This window comes from Lissotriton vulgaris, chromosome 8, assembly GCF_964263255.1.
Source record: "Lissotriton vulgaris chromosome 8, aLisVul1.2, whole genome shotgun sequence".
Taxonomy (NCBI): domain Eukaryota; kingdom Metazoa; phylum Chordata; class Amphibia; order Caudata; family Salamandridae; genus Lissotriton; species Lissotriton vulgaris.
In genome coordinates, this window is record NC_141696.1 from 1,527,364,985 (window position 1) to 1,527,387,093 (window position 22,109).

Here is a 22,109-nt window from a genome sequence, read left to right on the forward strand (position 1 = left end):
CCAGGTTGTGGATATGAAAGGGGGGGGGGAGTTGCAGCATCTTATACAAGTCGGAGATAAGCTTAGCGTCCGACGTGCGAGTGACTAGCCAGCGCTCGTACACCGTGATCTCCCGGTCTGCCGTCGACCGCACTTGAGGTTGTAGCGCCCAGTGGCGCACCTGCATATACCGCATACGCTCCGTCTCGGGGAGGCCATAATCCCGACGTAAGTCCTGGAAGGGGATGACACCTTCCGGGCCATATAGATGAAACAGGGTGCAGCAACGGGCCGTTCGCCAACGATCATAGGCGCCAGGCTCCATACCCGGGCCAAAGTCCGGATTGCCAATCAGCGGCGTGAAGGGTGAGGGAAAGGTAGTGAGTTCATGCCTAGTAGCCACCTAGTCCCACACCCGGAGCGGGACACTCGTCACAAAGGAGGCGTAAAGGTTAGGGGGCCGATGGGCCCGTCTTAGGAAAGGCACCTCCTGTAGCGTTCTGCCTGGTCCTGAAACAGCCAGTGTCTATCCGACTCCCACCGGCTCCACTCCACCAAATAGCGCAATTGGGCGGCCTGGAAATATTTCTGCAAGTCTGGTATCCCTAGTCCTCCAGACTCAGGCGCCAGCGTAGCTATTGTCCGTTTGATCCGAGGCCTACGGCCCTGCCACACAAAACGTGTGATGGCCGATTGAGTCTCTGCGAGCCATCCTTTGGGGGGCTGCAGCGGGAGCGCCCTAAACAGGTACAGCACCTGAGGTAGAAGGGTCATCTTCACTGCGGCCACCCTGCCCAGCAGCGATAACGTGCCCTTATCCCACCGTTCCAATTCCTCTCTGATTTTCGCACTCAAAGCCGTGTAATTGGCCGTGACCATCGCGGGGAGTGAGGGTGCTAAGAAGATCCCTAGATACGGAATCCGGTCTCCCGACCAGCTCAAAGGAAAAAGCCTCTGCAGGTCAGCCCTGGTGGCGCTATTCAGCGAGATATCGAGGGCAGCAGACTTCCCGAGGTTCACGTTGAAGCCCGCCACCGCGGCAAAGAGGTCCAATTCCGCGATACATGCAGGCAGGGACCTCCGTGGGTCATCAAGCGTCAAAATGACGTCATCCGCGTAGAGGCTGAGCGCATGGCGAAACTCTCCCATCTGGACCCCCGTGATATCGGGGTTCTGTCGGACCCTTTGAGCAAACGGCTCCATATAAAGAGCGAAGAGCAGAGGGGACAGCGGGCACCCCTGTCGTGTACCACGCTCTATTGGAAAGGGTCGGGAGCTGCCCCCATTCACCCGGACCACCGCGGACGGAAATCGGTAGCAGTTGAAAACCAGGTGCCGGAACTTCTCACCGATCCCAAACTTGCCCAGGACCTTCTCTAGATAGGGCCAGTGCACCCTGTCGAACGCCTTTTCAGCGTCTATGGAAAGGAGCATGCGTTCCCCGGGAATCCTGGAGGCCTTCTCAAGAATATGAGTCACCCTCTTCGTGTTGTCCACTGTCTGCCTGCCTGGCACGAAGCCGGCCTGATCCGGGTCGACCATGCCCGGGAGATGAAGTGCCAGACGTGCTGCCAGTATGCTAGTGAAAACCTTCAGGTCCGTGTTCAGTAGCGAAATAGGGCGGTAGGGCCCGCAGGCAGTCCGGTCCTTACCCGGTTTCGGGATCACAGAGACCGTGGCCTGAAGAAATTCAGGGGGAATGGCCCCCGGCTCCGAAAATGTATTGAACAGGCGCGTCAGCAGAGGTGCAAGTTCCTGACAGAAGGTCTTATAGAAAAGAGGGATAAAGCCATCCGGTCCCGGGGCCTTACCTGTCTTAAGCCGGGAGATCGCCGTAACCACCTCCTCGATCCGAATCTCCCGTTCCAGATACTGGGCCTGTTCCGGTGTTAACGATGGGAGCGGCACCGATTCCAAGTAGTCCGCCTCTGCCTGGGCGGAGGGGGGGTCGCTTGTGTAGAGGTCAGCATAGTTACGGAAAGCGTCCGCAATTCGCTCGTCCTCAGTGACTGACCCTCCGGTAGGAGTAACCAGCTCTTTCACTCGGTGCTGCTGATGTTGCACCCTAAGCTTGTGCGCCAAGAGCCGGCCGCACCTGTCTCCACCGGTGTAATACTTGTGCTTCAGGCGAAGCATCGCGTACTCCGCCCGGTCTGTGTCAAGAGCAGACAAGAGCTTCCTGGCAGCCTTCAGTTGCCTCCAGACTCTGGGGGCGCCCGTTCTATGATATACCTGTTCCAGCTCCCTCACCTGCTGTGTAAGCTCGTCCCTCTTGAGCTGGCGATCTTTGTTTTCTGCTGAGGAGATAGCGATAAATTCGCCCCGGAGCACAGCCTTTAGGGCAGCCCATTGCGTCGCGCGGGAGGTATCGTCGTTGTCGTTTATCCGCTGGAAGTCCGTTATGGCCGCGCAAATCTGTTGCACCGCCGAGCGCTTGTGCAGCAGCGTGTCCCGGAGGCGCCAGACCCCTCTCGGACGAGCCACCGGGGGTAGACTAAAGGTACCCTCCACCGGCGCATGGTCGGAAAGAGACAGAACCCCTATGTCGGCATTCGAGGCTAGTGCGAACATCGGGCCCGTCACTAGAAGATGATCCAGTCTCGCGTAGGACTTGTGTGCATGAGAGAAATAGGAATATGCGCGGGTCACGGGGTGGTGGCGGCGCCACATGTCGTGCATATCGAGCTCCTCCAGCCGGGTACGAACCGAGCCCGAAAGCTCTCCCAACTGGTGGCGCCGTTGCACTGACCTGTCCAGAGCCGCATCAAAGACTACATTCAAATCCCCCCCCTAGAACAATGTGCCTATCAGAGGTGGACGCGACATCTTCCAATGCCCTGAGCAAAAATTGGTCTTGACGGTCATTAGGGCCGTAAATAGAGCCTAAAGTTATCACCAAGCCCCCCACCTTGATCCTATATGCTAAAAGTCTCCCTTTCTGTTCCGCTACCTTCTGCAAAACCTCCCCTCTGAACCCCTTAGAGAACAAGAGCGCCACACCTGCCGTTTTAGAAGCACCGGAGGAAAAGAGCTGCCTAGGGAACTTGGGGGTGCGCAATCTGGGACAATCCTTGGCTAGTAGATGGGTCTCCTGCAATAGGCAGATGTCGGCCTGAGAGTTCTCCAACAGAGACAGGACGGCCCGCCTTTTAACCGGGTTATTCAGCCCCTTCACATTCAAAGTGACAACTTTAAGAGCCGTCAAGGAGGGGAACCCCAGAAACGCACATGAAGGTGGGCAAGGCCCAGCAGGCTAAACACAGAGGCCACAACGAGAAACCTCAGCACAAAGCGAAAGCAAACATCCCTACGGCACAGTACAGTCCCCCCAGCTGAGTGGACCCCCCCCTTTCCCCGGGAACTTCACACACCCAGCTCCGCACTGCCCCCAACACCCAACCCCCCAACAAACCCCCCAACACAAAACATTCCCCTGCAACTCCCCTTCCCACCCCCCGCTTCTCAGGCCATTCAGAAAAGTCATTGTCCCAGTCCGGTCCTTATCGGACAAGGCCGTGGAAAGTAGATCAAGTGGACGTCCAGCCACCACCACCACCACCCCCGCCCCCCCTACCCCCAGAACCCTCGCACCTGCAATGATGAAAAGCTAATGTAGACTAATGTACCGGAGTACATTCAGGCCGTCAAGGCCACATCACTGTTCGCTGTTGCTCTGGAGGCCTCCTGGATAGCGCTCGACATGTCCGCCCGAATCGTGGGCGAGTCAGGTCGCTCCGGTGGAGGGGAGCGCCGCTCCCCGATCTGCTGCCAACCATCTCGAGTGCTTCGCCTGCGGCGCCGGGGTGTCTGCATCCGAGGCCGTGATTCCCAGTACGGCGCAGACGTCTTGGAGGGACCGGAGCTGGTGCAGTGTCCCGTTTCACCGGAAGATCAAGCGGAAGGGGTGTCCCGGGCGATCTCTGAAGCGGAAAGGCTGCTGCCTCCGAGCCTCGCGGAGAATCCGTTCCTTCAGGGGGAAGTCCGGCAGGAAGGCCAAAATGTCCGGGGGGGGGGGCGCCAAGGCTCTGCGAGGGCGGCCCACCCTGTGCGCCCTGTCGATACGGACTTGAAAGTCCTCAGACTCCCCTAAGATTGCGCGGAAGAGGGCTTCTAGGTAGGCGGTCACGTCGTCACCCTCCTCGTTGGACGGGACGCCCCGGACCCTGATATTGTTCCGCCTGGACCGGTTCTCGAGGTCTTCGGCGTGGGCCTGCAGCTCAATCTGTTGCTCCCGCAGCCGCAGGACCTCCTGCTGCAGGTGGGTTATCTCTTCATCCCTGGAATAACCAGCCTCCTCCACAGTGTTAACTCGCTCCCCTAGGGAGTCCACTTCTCTCCGGATTTCCCGGACCTCTCCGGCCACCTCTTGCTTCAAAGTCTGAAAATCTTCCCTCAAGGAGCTAAACAGCGACTCCAGGAACGATCGGGTCACCGGGGGCTCTCCGCCGTCAGCGCCCCTGGAATGGGCCGGGGAGCTCGGGACGGTCTGGCTCCCCCCGCTTCGCAGGGCACCACGTCCGGCAAAGTTCGGTCGCCCCTCCTCTGACCCCTGGCATTCGACATCTTGGCGGGCGGGAGTCACCGATGGCCGCAGCTTGGGAAAGAGGCGCCTAAGGTCAGGGCCGCTGAGCAGCGGAAGCCGGTCGGGCACACCGTCGTCGGTCAGGAAGCACTGCAGCGCTGAGGCCCGGATCAAGGCTGGGCTACCGGTCCGAGGTCTCCAAGATGGCCGCCCAGCACAGTCAATGGGGCCAACGCCCAGGGAACGAGGCCTACCGCCGTCACAGGCCCGGATGCGTTGCACACAGTCGAAGGGTAGGCCCGCAGGGCGGGGGACAACCGGGGCCAGCCCGCCTGGGCGTGCAAGTACTCCGGAGGCGCGACTCCGCTCCGCCACGGCCAGGGGTGGGCGGAGCAGCCACGTGGAGCAGGCGTTCTCGAGCCCCGGTCTTGCGTAGTAGTCGCAGGCCAGCTACGCCTCCGTCGCCGTTCTCCGCTCAGCTCCGCTCCGCCGGCAAAGGCCGCCGCGGCACCCACTCGGTCGCTGCAGCTCAGGTACTCCGACAGGCCACTCGCAGTCGCCAGATCACGCCGCCGGGACCCCAAGCCTGAAGGTCTCGCGGCTCTCGGGCCTCCCACAAGTCGATCAGCGGGCGCCGTCTCAGGCGGTATCCGGCCGGAATCACCACCGCGGCGGGACACCTGGGGCTCGCCGACTGCTCCACACCACCGCGGGGGTCACCAGGTGCGGTCCCCGCTCGATCCGGGGGGAATCAGCGAATATAAGCGGTGCAGGGATTCCAGGGGCTCGGGAGCTCTCGGCGAGTGCGTCCTCTCAGCCCGCCATCTTGGCCACGCCCCCCTCAAACTTATTTAATGAGACGCTGATTTGATAATATGGATCTATTTTTATAATTTGCTCTGGGCTTGCATTAATATTGAGTGAATTCACCCACCTGGACTCTAAGGTGCTGTGAGGCTAGCCCAGGGTGCTGTGTAGTCCTTTGCAATGTAGGTGCTAGGAATTGACTGTGACTTCAGCGGGATGGGCCAGAGCCAATGATTCATACTGCAGCAGAATTATTTAGGTTTAGGTGGGTAGTAACCAAGAAATATCACTTGAGTACCTGCTTGAAATTGCTGGTCTAGTTCACCTTCTCTCAGTCAGAACCCTGGTAATGTGGATACCACACGGAAGATGGCTCTTGAAGTGACCCTCAAGGCTTGCGGTCATAAGACTGGAAAGCAACAGTTTACTGGGTTATTGGAATAGCGATAGAACTAGAAGAAATGGCCTAGAGCAGATGACCTTATGAGGACGAAGGGGTAAAATTTCAGGAAACCTCCCGCATGCCTGAGGGCTGAAAGGTCCTACATTGTGAGTGAGAGTGGAACTAAATAAACCAAAGCTGCAGATTTTCGTTTTGTTCTGACCTAACTGTCTTGAAATCTACATTTAGTTTACTTCTAATATTCCTATTTTCCTTTTTTTTCTGTTCAACCGCACATTTTGTTAAATTGTTTAATGATAGGTCTGCATGAATAACCTCTGCATGAAAACTTTGGTTATGTTGCATGTAATGCAGTGTTAAACCATCAAGTTCCAACTACTCTAAAAGTGCCACAGTACTAGTCGGCCGTCATCGTAGTACTAAAGTCTGAGTGCCTGGTGTCTTCCGTAACAGAACACTATCCTCTCCTGGGAACTGAGGATTATTCTATCAGTAATACGATTCCATAGCAAATACCCACCCTGGGAATGAGTGTTCTGGTGGGGTTCAGGTGCTGTGCAGTTCAAGGAGCCTCCATTCTGGAGAGTGTTCTAGTCTCCTCTCTGAGGTTGATGCCTTTTTTATTTCTTAACAGGCTTTATTACCGGTGTACGAAGAGTAAGGCGGACGGTGCCCGGTGGTGCGGGCGAATTCCTTGGCAGGTATGAATGTTTTATGTGAGCTCTAATGCATCACAACTTTCTCCCTCTTTCGTCTCTCTGTAGCCTTTTCCGCTTGTCCTTTCTATTCCATCCTTTCCTTGCTGTATTCTGTACGGTTGTCTCCCTTTCTAAGCCCTCTACACACTAGGAATCGCAAGTAGGAAATAAAACGTTTCGTACATGAGGAATAGCGATTTCCCAAATAGCGAGTCGAATAAAATTACTATCTGGAAATTGCAATTCCTATTCTTTGTACATCTGGCCCCCCAGTCCTCTCCTTATTCTAGCAAGCGATGCCTCCTTCTGGAATTTCTCATCCTGCCGAAATGCAGAAACCCTCTTCCACACTTTTTGCTGTATCTAGGGGAGTGTCCAACCCCTGTCTGGCAGCGCACAAACAACCTAAAGGATGAGGATTGTGAACAAATGTTTAGGAGCGACCTAGTGGCCACTGCCAAATGTTGAACGCAAGGGAAACCACTTGTCACCCTCGTCTCTCCCTCGCCAGCATTCTGTCAACCAGCTTACAGTAGAAGTCCATGAAAGCTACATATTTCTCTCATGGCCTAACCACCTCAAAGCCAAAAAGAGTCCTTGCTCCTGGCCAGGCCACCCTTACCTCTGTATGTGCCTTAACACAATATTATCTACTGTGTACCCCCACATCCCCCAAACTCCATTTGTTCCTATGTTGGGAAAAACTAAACATGATATTGGGTTGATGGCTTCGGTGCCAGCCGAACAAAGCCCCTAGTACACAGTAGGTCCCTATCTCTCTTGCACAGTACATACCGTAACCTAAGCCAGTGTCTATGTTCACAGTTCTAGATGTGATGTTTGGGAGGATGTTCCCGGTCCTAGGTGTATAGATGGAAAAGGCCTGCTGTTTTTTCTTTATTATTATTCTTGATTTTGACACTTATTAGTGTTTAGTCTGATGGTGCCCTGGCTTTGGGTGTGCAAAGAACCACCAGAGTTGGTGAGCTTGTCTGCAAGATAGGCCGGGCGTGGGTCTTGATGGCTACAGTGTCCACTATGCCTTCCACCACTCTAAAATCAAAACTGCGAGCTCCTAACCTCAAATTTTCATTCTCACAAAATAACTCCTCTACTGTATATATTTACCTGAGCCTAAAGCCCAGTTAAACTACGATGACCCTTTGCTTATTACTCCTTATCACACGTTTGTACTATAAAATAAAAGCTCAAACTTTGCTCAGTCACAGACCTTCCCGCCCAATCCCAGGGGCTGTCTGCAGGCATTGAGACCTTATCAAGGGATTTGGCATCAGGGAGGCCATGCCTTGTTTTCTACGTGCTTGCTGCTTTCTTCTTGATTGTGGGGTGCTCCTTTCTGGAATAAGCAAAGAGGTGAACGGTTAAAGGGTATCCCTTCTTTAGATTTTTTCTTACTCATTGTTTCCAGAAGACTAGGACTTAGATTAAGAGTGTGGTAGTAAAAACCACCAAACTTGCATAGTTTGGTACACTTGTGTACTAAATAATAGGTTTTTTTTTTCTGTGCCCCGCAGAATCTGTTTTACACTAGTTGGATATAAACCGACCAGCGCCAACACTGTAGATGTTAAATACCAAATGGCTGTTATTTACTGGGTGCAATAAATACTGCACCTGATAAAACATCAAGGTCAGTGTCTAGAGGGGTATCCAAAATCAATCGCAATGATAAATCGGTTTAACTCCAGTTTAGAATTCATTGGTTGCTATAGATTCCCCCTTGGATTTGGTGTTTACTGCACAGCAATCTGCCTGGACCACTGCTTGCTCTTAAAAAATTAAACTGAAGTTTTTCTTTCTCCTTTATTTTTTGGAACTCATCCCAAGTTCCTTTAAGGCAAATAGGATGCAATTCAACAAAAAAAAACTTTATTCAAAGGCAATCACTAACATAGTGCTCAGCAGGCCCCCAGCAGTGTGATGGCTGCGATTTTTAGTGAGTCGCAAACTTCGACCTACCTCATTAATATCATGATATAGGTCGATTTGCAACACAGTAGGAATCGCAAGTATGAAATAAAACGTTTCCTACATGAGGAATAGCGATTTCCAAATAGTGAGTCGAATAGTGAGTCTGGAAATTGCTATTCCTATTCTTTGTACATCTGGCCCTGCAGTCCTCTCCTTACTCTAGCAAACTATGCCTCCTTCTGGAATTTCTCATCCTGCCGAAACCCCTCTTCCACACTTTTTGCTGTATCTAGTGGAGTGTCCGACCCCTGTCTGGCAGCGCACAAACAACCTAAAGGATGAGGATTGTGAACAAATGTTTGGGAGTGGCCACTGCCAAATGTTGAACGCAAGGGAAACCACGTCACCCTCGTCTCTCCCTCGCCAGCATTCTGTCAACCAGCTTACAGTAGAAGACCATGAAAGCCACATATTTCTCTCATGGCCTAACCACCTCAAAGCCAAAAAGAGTCCTTGCACCTGGCCAGTGTGACTTAGGGAGCCAAACCTCACATGGTTTGAAACAAAAAATGAGCCCAATATTGGAGCAGCCTTCGTTTCCTTAAAAAAACATACACACACACTCATCTCTCTTGGCGACAGTGAAATAATTTCCACTAGTGCTTTTTTGCCTACTGATGCAAAAAAACAGGAGAGCTGTTGCCTGCTTGCTGAATGCTGTTTAATGCTGTAATGTTAACTAACCATCTCATTCATTTGGCGTGCAGTGTTATACAAAAGCTAATACACGGAGTAAACATTTTGTGGGTGATTGCGGTCATCTGTGACTAAGACTAACTAGTGATGGGACTAAAAAAGCTGTCTCTCTGGTACCACCTACTACCAGTATCCCTATCCTCTGACTTGCCCCGTCCATTGTCAAACCACTAAGTCTGTATTGACCAGCTGTCCAAATTTACTTCTATTTTTTTTTGATTGGCCGAATAACTTGATACTTGTTGCGACAAGGAGGTGGGGGATCTTTAAGCTTCATGACTTAGAAGAGGAGGCTTTAATATGCATCTTATTTTTTCCTTTTATTTTTGTGTTTTATCATTGCAGGGTCAAAAGCCCAGAGAGCTGCCACGAAATGAGATATCCCAGCCGGTTCTAGGGAATCAGTTCCATTCCAAACCAGAGCGAAACCCCTTCAAGATTTTGAACGAGAACTTGGAGCCCTCTGCCTGGAAGCAGGTGCACGAAGAGCGGCAGGAAAGGAAGATGGTAGAGGAGAAACAGAAAGCCAGGGTCCAAAACCTGGAAGATGAGCGAAAGATCTTGCCAGACTCTTGGAAAGACCGAGAGCTGCCCGTGGGTATGAAGGTAAAGAAAACCTATGAAAGGAAGAGGGTGGACTCTGTGGAAGAAACCACAAGATCAGAAAAGGCACTGCGAGATCAGCTGATCCTGAAAGATGGACATATTTTACCGGAGAAAAGTGGTGAGAATGAATTCACAACTACAACCAAGAACCATATTAGATATTCGGGGGCTGAAGTGGAATCGCTAAAACCACCAGCTTCCATTGATGCTAAAGTCGGGTCCAAAATAGAACAAGGTATGACTGGTAGCAAACACAAGAATTCTGCAGATCAGGGTGTGGCAGAGGGAAAGCACAGGGACGTTGGGGCGGAGGGTGCGATTGCTGACCAGCACAGCAAAAAAGGTGCAGATAAAAAGCATGGAGACCCTATTTCAACTGTCAAGCACAGTGCTTCTAGAGAACTGGAACTTAAAACGCATGCTACCAAAGGGGAAAGCTATCCTAATGGCAAGACCAGTGAACCAAAGAGAGACTTCTGCAGTAATGGAAATCAAACAACTTTAAAAGATGGCGCCCAAATGGAGAAATCGGGCAAGGGGCTTCCAAGCCAAAGCGGTTTGTCTGAAGAGGGTCCGTGCAAAGCAGACTTGAAGATCGCCAAATCCAGCACGAAAAGTGCCGGGGAGCACCTAAGCCTTCTCGCCAGTGCTGCAAAGACTCAAACTGACATTCTAGTGGAAAAAGGCACAACAGTCCAAAATGAAGCTTGCAGTAAAGGAGTGACATCCTCTGCTCAAGATGATGACGAGGAGATCATATTTGTTTCCAGTAAACCTGGAATGGGCAAAGCAGCTGGCGAAGTAGTTGTTCCTCGTTCTGCTCCATCTTCCATTCGACCCTCTCTGGGTGCTGTACAGAGGACAATCACCTCCTTCCCAGGATTTGGCCATGTCCCCCCAGTGTCGGTTCCCCAGCACCCTACTGAACTCCACAACCAGCTCAAGACGCAGCTCAAACTGAAGAAGGTGACTATTGTGTTCATGTTCAGTACTTTTTGCTGCTCGTGTGGTCGGTGTGTGGATTGTTTCTCCTGAAGCACACTACCCCTTCCACCTCGCAAGTTTTTCTAATTTTGGTAAATCTGGAACCACACTTCACTCTCTGATCTGAAATACATAATGAATTTCAATCCAATAAGCAGTGCTACCAAATTATATTGTTTAATAATCTGTTCAATCGGGAGATCCCACCAGAAATCTTGATTTCTGTGTTCTTGACTTATGTTGCGGTTTAGTGATTTATAAATTCAGGAGAATGACATTTTGAGTTGTGATGAGAGAGTGAAGAAACACTAGTTTAATTGATCCTTGACGGTGGTTTTTGGTACGAGACATACAGCAAATTCTGGATTTGACTTTTCAGATGAGGATTTGGTTGCTATGTTTTTTAGGAGAAAACTGGGAAGCTTTGTTGAGCTACGACTGATGGAAAATGTATTTTTGTGAGTTCCCCATATTCAGTGTTTATTGTTCTAATGCTTTGACAGTTGCTGGTGCTCCTTTTCACCATTGGATCTAAACATCCTTTTTGAAAGACTTATAATTGGGGAACGCTGACTTCGTGAAAACACCCTATATTTCTTTATTTGTGGTTTCTCCTAGTGCTTTCCTCTCTAGTGCAGGGTGTTGGTTCACTTTACAATATGCAACCTAATTCAAGAATGCCGGAAAACTCTCTAAGATACAAGTATGGAATCCTACATCATTCTGTAAAGAGAGGTACAGATATTGTATCATTTTGCAGACAAAAGCCATATACGCAAAGGCAGAGTGTAGGAAGCTGGCTCTTTATATGATATAGTAATATGATCTACCGTATCAGCCGTTCCCACATGAGTGGGCAGGGGCTTGCTGTAGCAATGTGCTCTGTTAGGGAGTAGGAATACATATGGTTGCACACTGCTCCTCCTACCAGCGGGTTTACCCCTGAGCATTATGGTTAATGCAGTTTGTTCCAGCGTGTGCGCTTCTAGGAAAATGTTGAGTATATCCACCGTTGTGCTGGCCATCCCTGGACACCTGTTTCTAAGTCGTTACCTTTCATCAGTAGGGAATAGGCGTATGTATGGGGCTGCTGCTTAGGCTGCCAAAAATTTTCTCAGGTCTTGATACCTCTCGCGGCACGCAGGTGCGTAACCATGAGCTCGTCAGCTCGACCGGCTCTAGGGAGCCTTAATAAACAGGAATCCATATGGTCGCACACTGCTCCTCCTACCAGCGGGTTTACCCCTGAGCATTATGGTTAATGCAGTTTGTTCCAGCGCGTGTGCTTCTAGAAAATATCGAGTAGTGTGGTTGAGCAGCCTTCGGATTAACCGAGAGGAGTGCAGGCATCTACAAATACAATCGATGATCAATAAATGAGTCATGACACACATGATTCAAAAAGGAGATCCACACCAATTTATAAAAATAGCAAAATGTTTATATATGTTTAGGTATAAGAGAAATAGTTCAGGTAAGTACATTTTTAAATATGTATTATTCGCAGTTCAAAATTGGACACAGTTCAATGCTTGAGTTCTGCAATGTTGTCGTATAAAAGAAAGAGCAAGTTTGGCAAACTGGTACAGTACAGCGACTTTCAGGGCCAATCTTCAGGAGTTGAGGTGAGTGCTGGGCAAGTTTCAAGGCAGCACCAACAGTAGACCACCAGCGTCACAAGGGCGGCTGGGTGCAGGGTGCAATGTTACCCTTTGGTGATCAGCAAAAAGAGGCTGCAGATTCTGTCGGAGAGGCCAGTCAGGCTGAACGGTGGACTCGGGCCTTGCAATGGTCTGGGACGTAGGGACACTCTTGGCTCTCTTCTCCACTGCCGACAGATGCAGGGGTGACTTTAGGCATCAGGTTTTCCTACGCGGTAGAGGGGGCCTGCGTGCAAAATCTGCAGGTGATGATGCTGGGTCCACAACGGGTGAAACCACAATATGCGCTGGCTCTGGAGAGCTGAGGGAACTGGAGGCATCTCTGTAGCATTACTATTTTAGCCACCGCGACTTGTCCCGTGAGGATGAGAGGCAGGGTAGACCAGACTGTTACCTGTGATCTCAAGGACCGCATGGCCTTTTCCAAGTCCCCCAGGAGGTCGCTATGTGCATTCATGGCCAAATATCGAAGGTTCTAGGGGTCCAGGTCATCACAATCTCTACTAGGCTAACCATCTGCCCAAGGATGGATTCCTGAATAGGTAACACCAGAGATTTGGAATGATTGTCTCCAAACCATGAGAGTGTCACAAATGATGCTACAGTGGGAGAAATCCATTCCAGTGTCTATATGCCCACAATATTCTGCTTTGTGTGTTAGAGACTACATGGATCTTCCCGGTATTGGGACGCCCTGGGTGCAAAGCTTTGTAGCAAGTAGTTCAAGGGCTAGTATGAAGAGCACATGTGATGGGGGGGGGGGGGACCTTTGTTCATGCCTAGTTCTGTGGGATGTGTGGTAGATAAGCATTGACCAGTGCAGACTCTGGCTAGAGGATTAACATACAGGAGTTTGACCCAATTTATGAATTGGGATCCTACGCCATACCCTTCCAAAACATGAACATGTATTTCCAACCAAGAGTGTGAAATGCCTATGCGATATTTCGGACTAAGCAGACTGGGGGCAGAACTGGTTCGTGTCGCTCAGGATATGGTGTAGACTTCAAATATTGAGAGAACTGTTGCGTCACGGGATAAAGCCATGCTGATCTATGTTGACAATGGTTGGTAGATTGGAAAAGAAGGTGCTCTGCCGAAATTCTACATAATAGCTTGCATTCTGAAATTAAATTGGACGGCATGAGGCACGGGAAAGCGGGTCTACCTCAGGCTTCAGTATCTGCACAACTATAGCCGCTCCAAAAGAGGGGAGTAGGTGGCCTCTTGTCTTGGCACTTTCGTATAGAAGCTTTAAGCTTAGGATCAAACTGGCCTCAACAGCAGAGTAAAGCTAAATGGGTACGCCGTCAGACCCTGAGACCTTTCCTTTGTCGGCGGCTTTCGACACCGTCTCCCCGGCGCGCATGGTTCAGCGACTGCAGGAAGTGGAAGTTATGGGAAAGGCCTTGCAGCTTTTCCACTCTTTCATGTCAGGGAAAACTAACATTGTTAGCTCCAGTGGTTTCAGAGCTAGGGTCTTCAGCCCTCCATGTGGGGTCCTCCAGGGTTCTTCATTGATCCCCACTCTCTTTAACATTTATGTGAGCCTTGTGGCCGAGCTGGTGAGATCATTTGGGTTCCAGGTGATTTCCTATGCAGATGACACGCAAATCATTGTTTCCATCTCGAATGATTTGCAATTGGTCTCAGAGAAATTCGACCAGTGCATTGCAAGCATTATCTGCTGGATTAAGGGTAACTCCCTAAAGATTAATGCTGACAAGAACGAGATTGTGGTATTTGGCTCGCAGAATTCCATGTAGTCGAATGCCTGGTGGCTGGCAAACTGTGGTCCCCTTCCTGTCTCCGTTAGGACAGCTAAAAATCTGGGGGTCAATTTTGACAAGGGTCTGCCCTTTGATGCTCAGGTCACCCGTACTGTTGGCACCTGTTTCTGTATCTTAAAAACCCTTAGAAAGGTGCTACTGCAACTCATCGGTTCATCATCGTTGTACTAGTCACCTCCCAGCTTGATTACTCAAAGTCAAAAAGGCTTTATTTCGACATATAAAATATCTTAAAAAGCTTGATTACTGCAATGCTCTGTACCTTAACATCAATGCGGCTTCTCTGAACCAGCTTCAGGTTGTTCAGAACGCAACGGCCAGGCTGATCCTGAACATTCCGCTGCACCAATCAGCCAGGGAGGGGATTCATGCCTTGCACTGGCTTCCTATTAGGAGGTGCATCTCCTTTAAAGTCCTGAACATGGTATGTAAAGCCCTGCGCAGTAAAGGCTCGCCGCAGCTGAAAACCATGTTCCATCGGTACACCCCCGAGAGAACCCGGAGATCCTCATCCCAGGAAAATATGTATCTCTCCAAGATACCGCAGGGCGAGATGGGGCAGTCGCTCCTTCTTGGGAGCGGTTGCCAAACATTGGAACTTTCTTCCTTCCCCAATTTCCAATGCGGAATCTCTTCCGGCTTTTAGAAAACAGCTGAAAAAATGTCTATTTTCATCCGAGTTCGCTGTTCCATGCTTCTCTCCACTCCTCCGTTCGCCCAGCGCCATGACACCCTCTGGTGTAAGTGTGCTTTATACATTTTCCTATCCTATCCTATCCTATCCTATGGGAAGTGAAGACAGTCTGTCAGATTCCTTGCACAGATATTGGCGCCTCCAGCACCTCTCTTTGGCCTGGGGATAATTGAGGTAGGGAAGCCTCAGTCACCAAGGTATGTGGTTTCTCCCCATCAATGTCCGTGTCACTCATAAAATGTGGTGTGAAACTATCGGAATACCTTGCCTATCAGCCTCTTAATGGTACCTCCGTGTTGCCGCTGCTGCGTTCACATGTCAGACATTCCAGCAGATCAGTGTAATACTTAACATCTTGCAGAAGGCCCTCAATCTGAGAGGGGTTGAGAGTGGATTCCATTTCTAACAAAATTACATTACTCTACCTTGGTTATGTGTCGTCCAGTGTTTTACAAACCTCTCAACTCTTTTATACTCTAGCATCTAATACAAACTTAAAGGCCTCCGATTCCAGCAGCGGGTGGAAGCAGAGTTCTTGGTTTCTGTCATGTAATGGGCAATTGTTTCCTTCATAGTTCTCTGAATACTGTATCCTCTAGATATTCAGGTTACATTTGCCACCTCTACCCCCAATGTGTTGTGATCCAAAAATGTTTCTGGGGTGCGGTAGGTGTGTGTTTGAAGTCTCTAGAGCATACCCCTTGATCTAATTTAATGTGGAGTTGATCAGGGAGAGGTGGGTGGGGATGAAAGTATTTACTGTGTTGCCCATTGCGAATACGCCAAGGGTCTCATGGTTACAGGTCTTGGCTAACGGGGAAGATTGGGGGGGCAGGAGGGCGAAACAGGTGGATTCAGTCCTGGGATCTCTCAGGGTGTCAGTGGTTTGAGGTGGACCCATGGGAGCCAGGAGCACTGAGGCTGCGGAGTCAGATGTTGAGAAGAATTCCTCTGCTTCTGAGGAAAGGTACCGGGGAGGCTCACACATGCTACTGCAGAGGGGCCAAGCCTGCCGATCTCAGGTTAGTTTACAGCAGGTCCTATAGGCCCATATGGGCCCAGGACCAAGCTCCTCTGGGGACCTCATAAAGGGGGTGTTCAGGTCTCCTCTTAACAAAATGGGAGAGCTGGAGCTACATCGCGCCCAGCCTCCACTATCGATCAACAAAACAAAGCAATTGTGATGGCTGGAGATATAAAGCCCAGTTTTTGGTCTAATATTAATCTGTGTAACAAAATTAGGGGCACTGCAAACAGGGAAACACCCAGTCCGTTGAGTGAAGACCGTCCAGGTGAGCAGTAATCATTGAGACGAGTGAGGAAGCCGCCTAGTGAAATTTATTCTCCGGTCCATATCATCTGACCCTTATGGGGTCCCAAGTACAGCCACAGTAAAACCACCCTGACCCTCAAACCCCCACCCAGTCCGTCCCTGGCCCAGTGCATCATGGGGACAGGGCAGACCAAACTACCAAGCCAATTCTTTTACTGGAAAGGAAACCAGCTTCCTGGGACCGGTTTCTGGCATTACAGCCGTCTTCGGCCCGGCTTGCTTGAATTGGAAGATGGCTGTAATGCCAGAAACCGGTCCCCGGAAGCTTGTTTCCTTTCCAGTAAAAGAATTGGCTTGGTAGTTTGGTCTGCCCTGTCCCCATGATGCACTGGGCCAGGGACAGACTAATTTGCATGTAGCCAGGTTCTGAGCTGGGATGGTGCAGTGAGCTAAAAAACGGTGATGGATCAAGCCCTGATCTGCTGACTGGGTAGTAGTATTCTGTTTAATTCAGATGCTCTGTCCATCACCACCCCCCTTTTCGGAATCGTTTTGTCCACCACAAGCGTGGAAGGGTATGCTCAGATGTGAGTCCCTTGCTCACTGCACCATCAGGATTCAAGCAAGCTGGGCCGAAGACGGCTGTAATGCCAGAAACCCGTCCCCGGAAGCTTGTTTCCTTTCCAGTAAAAGAATTGGCTTGGTAGTTTGGTCTGCCCTGTCCCCATGATGCACTGGGCCAGACTAATTTGCATGTAGCCAGGTTCTGCGCTGGGATGGTGCAGTGAGCTAAAAAAACGGCCTTTTCGGAATATGTGCTCTTATAGGCTCTCAGCTCCTCACTCAGCATGTGCCCCAAGCACCACGCGGCGGGATTGGTTCCCAAAGTCTGGCAAGAAGCACTATGGGGGTGCTGCTGTTCTCGAACAATAGTAAATTATTTTACAGTGCTTGCTATGTATGCGTTTTGCCATTTTAGCAGAGCTCTAACATGCATGTGGCACTTTTAACTGAATCAACTGAAGAATGAAAAACTGAGTTCTGCCTGCTAGAATTTCAACTTCTGGTATTCAGGTTTCAAACACTCCTACAAACTAAACTGACTGAGCGATCGTATCGGCTCTGAAGAGGGTGCCCTTAATAGGGCTCATATGTGGAATCCTCTTCATAGTGTAGACCCAACACCTTTGGGGGTCTGTCCTAGTGTGTTCTCTGCTGAGATGTGGCAGATGATAGAGTAGAGGACTTGCATTTCCGACCTGTCTGAACAGACACTCCTCCTGACCTGTAAGCTTGTCAAGCTTCACCCATATGTAGATTAGACCCAGCTGTAACTGAAGGTCTTGGGAAACCACTAATTCCCTGGAAAGGGGCCCTGCATCTACACGCTGGCATCCTGGCAAAGGTTCCATCTACACGCTGGCATCCCGGCAAAGGTTGGGTCTACTTGCGGCAAATCTAACCTCCTTACCCATGGACCTCTGCTCCTCTGTACCTTCCTGTCAATTCTCCTTCTGTTGACTCTTTAGGTACGAATCAATCAATCAATCACAGCATTTATATAGCGCACTACACACCCAAAGGGGTCTCAAGGCGCGAACAGTGTCTTCTTATGTCTCCCACCTCTTTATAGCACTGTTACGTTACAACTGTACAAATAAAGTGATCCAGGTCTAGCAGCATCCATTTCTTTTACTAGCCAACCCTCTTGCTACTTGTTGGTTCTTTCTAGAGCCAACTACAAACAAATGACATTTTTCTGTGTTGCTGTTGCTCCCCTACCCGTCTGGGTATTCAGAAGAGGTCTTCGCTCTTGACCTCGAGGTGTGAGTATAAGTCTCACCCTGTTTTGATATCTGAGCTCTGAGCATTTTTTTCAGCTATGCCATATTGTATCTAATTAGCTTGACTGTAATCCTGCAAACCAGCCTTAACAAAGGTGAACATTGTTCATGTGCATTTGTAAGTAATTTTTAAATCTGGTTTCGCGTTGATTGATGGGTGTCTGGTGTGAGTTTAGTGTTCTTTGTTTGGTATCTGTAGGTTTTGTGTAAAAGGGCTAGGCAGCATGATCTGTAGGTGAATCATGATTTAAGTGATCGTCTGCGTAGAATGTTTCACTGTACTGTTTTCAGACTAAACTTTGCAAGTTCAAGATGCTTCTACTATATTCATAGTCATGATTTTCTTAGTCTGAGATGTTTTGCCAGGCTGTGTTGAGTGAAAATAATGAAATGCTTTATGCAACCTGTTTAACCACATGAGTGAAAGTGCCAATACTGAACACTTCAACCCTGACTTTGGGTACACTCGTCTTTTGCAGGCAACGTTGGCGACCGTGAATGTTCAGGCACTACCTGACAAAGGGCAGCGGTTACTGAAGCAAGTGAAAGATTTGGAGGATGCACTTGGTGCTCTCAACCTCTCCACGCCTGAGAACCCGGAGACAGGTAATGGATGCAAGTACTGTGGGTTTTTTTTTGGTCTAACTGCAAAGACCCACAAACACCCTTAAGATTACTCCTAATACTACTGGTATCTGGCCCTACAATGGAACCCCAAGACTGCATAAATTAGCAGATGGAAGTACTTGATCGAACGTGAACTACTTGTAACTACTCTGCTCGGATGCTATTCTCTTTGTAGCTTTATAGACGGGGACCACCTTGTGAGCATCAAGTCTTGGCAACGCACCAGTAGGGACCGTGCAGCTCGAACTGCTACTCACCTCTCCTCTGAACTGCTACTCAAAAAAACTATCAGACCGGTTTCAGTGTTTGGCTTCACAAAGTGATGCTGAAGCCCCTTTGATCCAGGCATACACAACCCACTTAGGGAGACTAACTAGCATGTATGTGATGGGCAGACCTCATTGATTAACACTGGTTCAGAGAGAATCTGTGAAAACTTATTTGCAGAGCATTTAGCTTGTCTGTATCGCTAGAGCACGATATGAACTCCTTTTTCAGCAAATAAAAATCGATAGGCTATAATAATCCCAGCCATTGGTATTTATTCGGGGCCGCATCACAGTTTATTTTGCATACCATGCCTCCTCAGTGTGAACCCAGCTATATGCAAATCAGTCGTGACCCAGGGACAATGGGAACAGTCCAATCTGAACTGTCAAATCGGGCCCTCCCTGACATGGAACACCAGTAATCCAGGACCAGTTTCACCCTTGTTAATGGCTCATCGGCCGATATAGCATGGTTCCAGTAACAGTGTGCGAAGGGCCCACGTCTGGGCACACCCGATCCACTTAAGGTGGCATATAAAAGTATACAAAAGGTGATGAATGAATGCTTAAATTAATCTCCCACGTTGGTAATTACTAGGGCCACATACTAATCCATCATTATTTTGCACACCATGCCACCCCAGTTTGGACCCAGCTATCTGCAAATCAGTCTTGACCTTTCTCTAATGGAACAGTCCAGCCCAAAGTGCCAAACAAGGCCCTCCTGAACCGGAACCCAAGCAATCCAGGGTCTGTTTCGCCTTTGTAAAACTGGTGGGTTCTGAACAACTGGTAAGACTGTTGTCTCTGCCCCTTTTTCAGCAATGTCTGTTGGGTGATAAAGGTCAAAAATATGGTTTCCCAGGCGGCTGTTGTATCGGGACCTCAGCCTTGCAATCCCACATGTACACGTAGAACATTAAAATAATATTGCCTTGTTCATACACTTCAACTTAATAAAATGTGCTGTGATTGTTCAGGCTCTCTTTTCCTGTCTCCTGGCCTGTAGCTAGGAGTTTTTTACACTGCCCTAAGAATCTACAATACACTGGCTAAGCTGTCTGCTATTGTACGGAGAGTTGGTCTAAAATAATGCTGCAGTTTCAGGCTCGCTGCCCTTTGAGCCGACTAACAGTTTGTGTCTAACTTTGATAGCAGTTCATGTTCGATGCATTGAATGTCCTATTCTCTTCTTGCAGGAAATGATCTGAAAGATGTTGCTGCATGGAAGACTACGCTACCAGAGCCCTGTAATCCCTTCAGCCGGGTCACCGCGATCTACCCAAGCACAATGCCTCTGGCTAAGCCGCTCTCTTTTCAGGACCAACGAGCAAGCTCTTTAGGGCTCCAGGGCCTCTCTTCTGGATCCCATCAAAACTACAGTCAGGTGTATGGAGGTGAGGACCATTGGGAGTCTGTGTGCAGAGACCACCTGCAGTGAGTGTGCCGGCAACGCTGCAGCCAAGTGTACAGGAGCAGGGTCTTCAACCTTTCTGTAATGAGAGCTATTTCTGATCCGTGAAAATCATTGTAGGCCAGGTAACTTGTGCATTGGTACCAGACCCCGCCCTCGCCCAGCTTCATTGGATTTAAACCGAATGTCCATGGAGTCTGATACTGTGGTTTGAACAAAATACTGCGACTAGGGGTACTAAGATGGGGCTGCCATTTGCGTCGGTGAGTGCATGGCCTGTGTGGATGTAGGAATGTGTGCGAGAGAATGTGATATATGTGTACGGGTGACTGAGAGCCTCGGTCATGTACTTGCAGCACAGGATATACCTTTTGCCATATGTGCCACTGTTACATGTACAATACAAACATACAACCATTTCTTTTTTTATGGGAGGAATTTAAAGTGCAGAAAAATGTTCTGCAAAAATGTTTGCAATAAGGAATATTTTTCAGCTCAAAAATTGCTGTATTTTTCAGTTATAAATATGACAGTGTGTCTACCAGCTTGGGACCAAGATGCCTGTTGTGTGTAAAGGCCACACTTTGAAATGGGAGGAAATTCAACTGAAAAGTTAACTTTGTTTATATGTGTTACGTAAAGCTCATCATTCTAATTTTCTCCCTGGTCAGTGTCTTTACAAACAGCAGGCATATTACTGCCAGTGGCATGTGGACATGGTTCCATAATTATAACAGGAAAATACAGTAATTTGTTTAAATGTGAGGAATTTAAATGGAAGAAACGTGCTTTATAAAACATCAGGACTTAATTGGCTTGATATAAAGGAGGGAAAAACTTTAAGACAATATATTGAGCCAATGTTTCTTAGGAACTATTTTCTTCACTTTAAACTTCCCCCATTTAAAATAAAATGACTATTTCTCAGTTATATATATATGGCACTGTGTCGCCCAACCATAGAGAGTATGATGCCTGCTCTTTATGAATGTGACTCTTTGAAAAAGGAGAAAATTAAGAGTTAGCTTAACCATTAAGGTAACTCTTCATTTTATTTTTCTCTCATTTAGAAACCTTCAGAAATATATTTTTGTTCTCATGCTCCAATATTGAATTAGGACTTTTATTCAAGAGTTAAATACCTCAGTGCTTCAGTTCGGAACCTCTGTGACCGACCTGGGTAATAAATCTGAGTGGCGCACCGCTCATATCCGGCTCTGCTATCTGCAGCCTGATGATGTAAAAGAAACCAAGCCTTTCCTTAACTTTAAAAGGCACAACACTTATTTATTGCAATTCTTAGTTAGAAATGAACTCTAGGTTCAGAGCCGCTCTGAAGGTTTCTGTGAGCGACTGGTAGCTCGCGATTGACTGGTTGGAGACACCTGGTGCACCGGTGTGAGGCGCAATAGGAGTATGTGTACATACGAGTCTGTTGTATGAAGGCAGAGAGTCCTCCAGTCCTGTGGAGGTGAAGAGCCCAGGCAGTGAGTGTGCAGATACAGTGCTGCAGCTGACTCTTGGAGGAAGTGACTGTATGTGCACAATACATGGGGCTGTACAAATGAAAAAGTACTTCTTCCTACATTCAGCCCCAGCGTTTGTTCACTTTGACAATTGACAAGCAACGTATTTCTTAGTGCAGCTGGACATCAAACGTCTGTTATTGAATCATGAAATTTGGGAGATGTGCTTCGCAAAGAGCGAACTGCCTCTTCCACCTGTCACCAATATTTCTCTATTCAATTTGCATGTTTGCAATTGATACGGCTTCCTGCGGTTTACATTTCCCTTTGCAGAAAAAATGATTCAGTATTGTGTGCTTGCCAGAGATAAACAGCTTGGAAGTA

The 22,109-nt window shown here is 48.9% G+C and overlaps 1 protein-coding gene across 1 annotated transcript in view; it reads left to right on the forward strand.

The window, feature by feature from the left end:
* The window catches only part of TTF2 (transcription termination factor 2), a 146,683-nt gene that overhangs the window by 33,514 nt on the left and 91,060 nt on the right, over window positions 1-22,109 (forward strand). Inside the window, exons 5-8 of the mRNA XM_086935653.1 lie at window positions 6,346-6,412; window positions 9,443-10,669; window positions 18,429-18,555; window positions 20,045-20,242. Of these exons, the coding sequence (XP_086791779.1) occupies window positions 6,346-6,412; window positions 9,443-10,669; window positions 18,429-18,555; window positions 20,045-20,242 (1,619 nt within the window). The remainder of the gene's footprint in view (window positions 1-6,345; window positions 6,413-9,442; window positions 10,670-18,428; window positions 18,556-20,044; window positions 20,243-22,109) is intronic.